The sequence below is a fragment of the Penaeus japonicus genome, unplaced genomic scaffold, assembly GCF_977035675.1.
Source record: "Penaeus japonicus unplaced genomic scaffold, GWHDUDI00000001_assembly GWHDUDI00000004, whole genome shotgun sequence".
In the NCBI taxonomy this organism is placed as follows: Eukaryota; Metazoa; Arthropoda; class Malacostraca; order Decapoda; family Penaeidae; genus Penaeus; species Penaeus japonicus.
The window spans coordinates 46,863,960-46,871,459 of NW_028234406.1; the positions used below are offsets into that span (position 1 = coordinate 46,863,960).

At 39.9% G+C, this 7,500-nt stretch overlaps 1 protein-coding gene across 1 annotated transcript in view; it reads right to left on the bottom strand.

The window, feature by feature from the left end:
• bdg (sodium-dependent transporter bedraggled) overlaps nt 1-7,500 on the bottom strand; it is a 132,403-nt gene that overhangs the window by 24,012 nt on the left and 100,891 nt on the right. Inside the window, exon 2 of the mRNA XM_086535840.1 lies at nt 2,015-2,898. Within this exon, the coding sequence (XP_086391966.1) occupies nt 2,015-2,898 (884 nt within the window). The remainder of the gene's footprint in view (nt 1-2,014; nt 2,899-7,500) is intronic.

A 7,500-nucleotide genomic window follows, 5' to 3' on the forward strand; every position in this document is an offset into this window, starting at 1 on the left:
CATATATGTGCTGTATGTGTGCGTATGTGTGTATGGGGGTCAATATGTATGACTGTCTTTGTGTATATACGTAGGTATGTGTGTGTGTATATGTATACCCGTGTATACATATATATCTTGTATGTTTTTTTTGTGTGTGTAAGTATGTATAAACAGAATGGTAGATGGATAGATGGATGGGCAAATGTATGCAAAGAATGATGGATAAGTGGATGGATAGATAGATAGATAGATAGATAGATAGATGGATGAATGGATGGGTGGATAGATAGATAGATAGATAGATAGATAGATAGATAGATAGATGGATGGATGGATGGATAGATAGATAGATAGATATTTAGATAGATAGATAGATGGATGGATGGATGGATAGATAGATAGATAGATAGATAGATATTTAGATAGATAGATAGATGGATGGATGGATAGATAGATAGATAGATAGATAGATATATAGATAGATGGATGGATAGATAGATAGATAGATAGATAGATAGATAGATGGATGGATAGATAGATAGATAGATAGATAGATAGATAGATAGATAGATAGATAGATAGATAGATAGATGGATGGATGGATGGATAGATAGATAGATAGATAGATAGATAGATAGATAGATAGATAGATAGATAGATAGATAGATAGATAGATAGATAGATAGATAGATAGATAGATAGATAGATAGATAGATAGATAGATGGATGGATGGATGGATAGATATATAAGTGTAAGAATGCATCAATAAAAAGTATATACACGCACATTCAGGTAGGTAGCCATACAGGTAAAGGACAAAGGTATGTTGGTATATAATTATATGAGAGTATGACAGAGATAGATGTACGTGCTTTTGTCTCGTATACAGAACCTTGAACCAACTTTTCGGTTCTTTCCAGTGAAGATGATGCAACAAGAAAAAGGTTTCGGTTCACCTTTAATGAAACTGTCTTTCTTACATATCTATATGTGACTTATTATCATGTGACTTAAATTCTTACATATCTAAATGTGACTTATTATCATGTGACTTAAATTCTTACATATCTATATGTGACTTATTGTTATGTGACTTAAATTCTTACATATCTATATGTGACTTATTGTTATGTGACTTAAATTCTTACATATCTATATGTGACTTATTGTTATGTGACTTAAATTCTTACATATCTATATGTGACTTATTGTTATGTGACTTAAATTCTTACATATCTAAATGTGACTTATTATTGTTATGTGACTTAAATTCTTACATATCAGAATGTGACTTATTATTATGTGACTTAAATTCTTACATATCTAAATGTGACTTATTATCATGTGACTTAAATTCTTACATATCTAAATGTGACTTAAATTCTTACATATCTAAATGTGATTTATTGTTATGTGATAAATTCTTACATATCTAAATGTGACTTAAATTCTTACATATCTAAATGTGATTTATTATCATGTAACTTAAATTCTTACACATCTAACTGTAACTTATTATTGCTATGTGACTTAAATTCTTACATATCTAAATGTGATTTATTGTTATGTGACAAATTCTTACATATCTAAATGTGACTTAAATTCTCACATATCTAAATGTGACTTAAATTCTTACATATCTAAATGTGACTTATTATTATGTGACTTAAATTCTTACATATCTAAACGTAACTGTCATGTTACAGTCATGTTAATTTGAAACCCTGAGCTCACGCGTGTCTGTAAGTCATAACAGAATAACAAAGTTGGAAGGGAAGCATATCGATGGGTGTGTGTGCATGAAGTGTTCGGGGACCTGTTGAAGTGTTCCTGCGTTCATTAGCCAACCAACACATATGTGCCAGCTAGTGTAAAACTATAATGATATTCGTAACAGCTGCGACAGGCTCAACAGTGCCAGCATGCTATCTATTACACCTGCTGTCGGTGATAGAATGCAACTTGATCGTGTATTTATTTACGTGAATTGAGTGACCAATTTCACTGGAATTTTACTGGAATTCAGTTTACCTGCATATGCGTTCCTTCTAGGACTACCGCGCACGTTGTTGTTGTTGTTGGCGGTGGTGTTGTTGTTGTTATTGTTGTTGTTTCTCGTTCTGGCGTCGTTGTTGGCAGTGGCGGTGGTTGTCGTCCCCGCAGTCGCCGCCGCCGCCGCTCTGTCGGTCGTCGTTGCGGCACTGTTGTTGTTGTTGTTGGTGTCGCCGCGCCGTCGCTGGCGCCGCCGCTGGTTCTGCCCTCGCCTGGCGTTCGCGCTCGAGCCGTCCGTGGCGGCGGCTGACGGCGGCGGCGGCGGCGAGGAGGCCAAGCGGGCGGAGCGGGCGGGGGACGTGGCGGCGCTGGGGGCCGCGGTCGGGCGGGCGGCAGCGGCGTGGCGGGTCGTGGCGGTGGTGATCTGCGGGCGCGGGATGGGCGCGGCCGAGGGACGCGAGGGCGACGTGGTGGAGGGCCTCGGGATGGAGATGGTGGTGGAGGGGCGAGGGAGAGAGGGGGCGGCGGAGGGGGAGCGCGGAGGGGAGGCGGCGGGGGCGGAGGGGAGGGGGACAGGGCGGGGCGCTGCGCTCCCTCGCTCGCCGCCGCGGCTCCCCTCCGTCGCCAGCAGCGCCTCCTCCAGGCTCAGAGGGGCGCTGGGGACGGGACTCGACGCGGCCTCGAAGGGAAGCGGAGGCGACGAAGGGGCGTGGGAGAGGCCGTCCAGGCTCGGCGGCGCGCTGGGGGCGTACCCACCCACCTCCACCTCCAGACTGAGGGACGGTGAGGGCGCTGATGCCTCTGCCGACGGGTCGCGACGCCCTCTGGAGCCCGACCGACGCCGACGCCGCGACCGACGCTGCCGCTTGTCGCCTCCCGCCGCCTCCGTCTGGCCGCCGTCCTGCTGGCTGGCGCCCACGTCGCTGCGGGAGGGAAAGGAGGAAGGGCATTAGCGGGCGGATAAAGGGTAACGTTGAAAGATATAAGCACGCTGATTATCTATCTATCTACTTATCTATCGATGCACATAAGCTTATAGAATAACCTCTGTGTCTATTTCCATTCGTAATATGAGTTTTTTTTATGTCTATACATAATAGTAATAATAATAATAATAATAATAATGATGATGATGATAATAATGATAATTATCATAATAACCATGATAAGGCTAACAATAATAATAATAATAATAATAATAATTATAATAACCATGATAATGTTAACAATAATAATTATAACAATAATAATAATAACAATAGTAACAATTATAATAATGAATATAATTAAAACATAATATATAATTAATTAAAATAAATATATAATATATAATTAATTAAAATAAATATATAATATATAATTAATTAAAATAAATATATAATATATAATTAATTAAAATAAATATATAATATATAATTAATTAAAATAAATATATAATATATAATTAGATATGTAAATATATAATGAAAATATGGGTACTGAATACACAAGTTACCTTCCATTCCCCACCCACAAAGGAAGGCTGCCACTTCCCCTCCTTCCCCTTGTGAAATCCCCCATTCGACCCTCCCCACGTATCCTCTCCTCCCCCTTCCTTCCCCAGGGGTCTCTTCCCTTCCGCCTAACCTATGGAATCCCCTCCCCTCCCTATTTTTTGTCTTTACTCTTTATCTTGAACTTTCTCCCTCTCCTCCCCATATCCTTCCCCCTAGCCTATCTCTCCCTTCTTCTCTCGACGATATTTTTCCTCCTTGCCTTCTACTTTCTTCCTCTTCCTCCTCCCCTTCTACTTCCTTCCTCTTCCTCTTCCCCTTCTCTCCTCCTGACAAAACCTTTCCTCCTTTCCTCATTCCCTCCTCTTACTACTACTTTCTCCCTCCCTCTTTCCCACACATCCTCACCTCTCCCCTACGCACCTATTCCCTCCGTCATCTCGACCCTCCTCTACCCATTCCTCCCCCGCCCCTACCTACCCCTCCTCTATCCACCTATCCCTTCCCCTACTTCTACCCACCCCTCCCCCACCCGACCGACCCCTCCCCCCCTCCCCCCTGGTCGCCTCAAAGGTCGCGCCCTTTCTTCGGATCGAATTCCCTCCTTTATTTACTCGTCTCGTGGAGCCTGGCCGCTGAGGGTGCCTCGTCCTGACCCCCTGCCCTTGACCTGGCCACGTGGGGGAGGGGAGGAGGGAGGAGGCTGGGAGGTCAAAGGTCGCCAGAGCAGGAGTGTGGCAGATGCGGAGTGCAAAGTATCATCAATAGCTTTCTTGTCTGGGAGTTTGTGTTTGTTTGTATTTGCTCTGAAACACAGCCACACTATTAAAGTTTTTGTTCTTCCTTTCTCGCTGTGGTTGTGTTTTTCTTCTATCTTTGTTATTCATGTTATTGTGACTGTACTATCGCCGTCTTATTTGCGTGTGTACCTGTATTTGTTTGTGCATGACAATGTTTGTACAAATATGTGCAAATAGATATAAAAAAGTTTTTTTCCCCTACTTCACAGACCCTCCAAATGTAACTATAATTACACTAATAAATAAACCCGTATATAACCATACAAATAACCCATTTAAACCCCAACTACACAACACATTTTCAACCTAAAACGACCCCTCCATCAGTCGCGGACCTCATGGCAGCAAACCATTCGCAATTGCAATTATTTAACACGAGCGACCGATTTCGAGCGATTTCCACGCGACCTTCCAGCGATTAACATGTAAATCTTGCTCATGAAATCGGAGCAGATCAAGACACGAGCTAATCTTTCTCTGGGCGCCAATGACCTCTTGGCTTCGCGTGCTCTTAAGGTATTTGGGGAATGGCTGTGTCCATTGCGAGGTTGGTGGAGAATGTTGAGTGTTTGGTTGTTTATTGTTGTTGTTGTTGTCGTTCTAGTGTTTATCTTAGTGTTTATTTATAGCGTCGTCACTACCTTTATACTTTTCACTGAGAGGTTTATTATCATTTGATAACGTTATCTTTATTATTTTTATCATCGTTGATATTACTATTATCATTATTATCATCTTTACTATTTTAATTAAAGCCATTACTTTAATCATTATTATCATTACAATAATCACTATCATCATCATTGGCATTATCATCTAATAATTATTATTACACCGCTATTATGAACATGGTTGTTACATCATTATTTTTGTCATTATCATCATTATCATTATTATTGTAATATTTCCAGATCATCCTTATATAATTATCGCTATTCTATCTTCTTTCCTTCTCTTTTTATGTCTTCTTTGGATTATCTCTTGATCGATAGATAATCGGACTCTTGCATTTTTCATCATACTCATTGCTTCCTTTTATTGTAACATCTTATTTCTTCCTTTTATCATTTCAAAATTTACATATATCACCACCTCTAACTTTACAATCTCCTTTAGTTTCATCTCAAGTCATCTCAAAATATACAATGAACTATATTTTAAAGAAAGAAAGAACGAAAATAAAAGAAAGAAAGAAATGGAAGAAAGAAAAGAGAGAAAGAAAGAAAGAAAAGAAAGAAAGAAAAGAAAGAAAGAAAAATAAGAGAAAAGAAAAGAAAAGAAAAGAAAAGAAAAAAAGAAAAGTAAGAAAGAAAAGAAATTAATAAATAAAGAAAGAAAAAAGAAAGAAAAAAAGAAAGAAAAACGAGAATAAAAACATACAAGAACACACAAGCGAAAAACATCAACTACAGCTGAACAACAATACTGTACAGGGTCTTTGTACTTCTGTACCCGACGCCCTCTTCCCGGGACTGTTTACGGTCACGTGTACACTGTACTTCCGTAAATACAGTTCGTTTAGTATGGTCATCCGGTCCTGTATAGGGGCGGGGGGCGGGGGGCGAGGGGCGGGGTGGGGGATGGAGGGTTGGGGGAAGTGAGGCTGAAAAAAATGCTTTCTTTATATTTTTGTTTGTTTGTTTTTTTCTTCTATTTTTTTCGCCTCTTTAAAAATAATATTGTTACTTTTCATCCGTACAAAATATATATATATATTTTTCATCCGGTTCATTGCATATCTTTTGTAATATTTAATCTTTCCTTTTTTAAATTTATCTATGGTTCTTACATATCAACAGTTTTCCTTTTATTTATTTATTTATTTATTTTTATTACAGTTCTCTTAACAGTTTCCACTCGTTAATAAAGAATGATAAAAATAAAGAAACGTTGCCTTCAAAAAAATGTGTATGACGTTATGCAAAAAAATCAAGAAATGATAACAACGGCAATAAAAAATATATAATAATGATAATGATGATAATGGTAATAATATAATGATAATAATGGCAATAACATTAATAATAATAATAATAATAATAATAATAGCAATAATAATAATGATAATAATAATAATAATGTTAATAATAATAATAATAATGATAATGAAATAAAATAAACTAATAATAATAGGAATAATAACAGTAATAATCAAAACAATAAGAATAATGACAACCATAACAATAAACACTCAATAATATCAACGACCGTCATAAAAAACACCATTCACTCAACATGCACATACACACTGTAACGCCATGCAATTTTACATCATCCCTGACAATATATCAAAGTGCATGACAATCTGTATATATATCTGTCTTACGTTCTCGATTCAAACTGATTCAAACTGTCATTCACGGCACGGGGAGGGGAGGGGGAGGGAGGTAGGAGGGGAGGGGAAGGGAGGTAGGAGGGGAGGGGAAGGGAGGTAGGAGGGGAGGGGAAGGGAGGTAGGAGGGGAGGGGAGGGGATAGGTTGGAAGGTGAGAGGGGGGGGGAGGGAGCGAGGGAAAGGGGAGATATTGAGATTAAGGAGAGGGAGAGGGAGATGGAAAGGGAGAGGGAGGGGGGATAGAGAGGGATAGAGAGGGATAGAGATAGATAGAGAGAGAGTTGGGGGGGGGGAGAAAGAAAGAAAGAGAGAGAGAGGGGGGGATGGGAGAGAAAGAGATAGAGATAGAGATAGATAGATAGAGAGAGAGAGAGAGAGATAGAGTAAAGACTAAACGCACAAAACCCAACCCACTTAAACAAGGCACAAAGCCGCTTTTATAAAAAAAAAAAAAAAAAAAAAAGTCAGGACACAACCGCTGACGTGGCAGACGGTCAGACAGGCAGGCACCCGGGCCATTCGCCTTTGCAAGTGCAAACGAAAAAGTTAATATTTCCTCTTCATATCCTGCAAGTTTATCAACATCTATGCTCCTACATATCTTTCTTTCTATCCTTTTCCTCCCTATTCCTTCTCCATGTTCGTATTTCTCTTTCTTTCTTTTTCCCCCCTATTCCTTCTCCACGCTCCCACTTATCTTTCTTTCTATCTATTCCCTCCTCCCCCACATTCCTTCTCCACGCTCGTCCTTCTCTTTCTTTCTATCCCTTTCCCCCCCTATTCCTTCTCCTTCTTGTGGTTCCCTTTCGCCAGCCTTCTGCTCCAGCTCTCCTTCGCTATCTCTCCAGCCACTCAGGCCGGTATGCCTCGCTTGATAAGTTAACACTGCCAGGGTGAA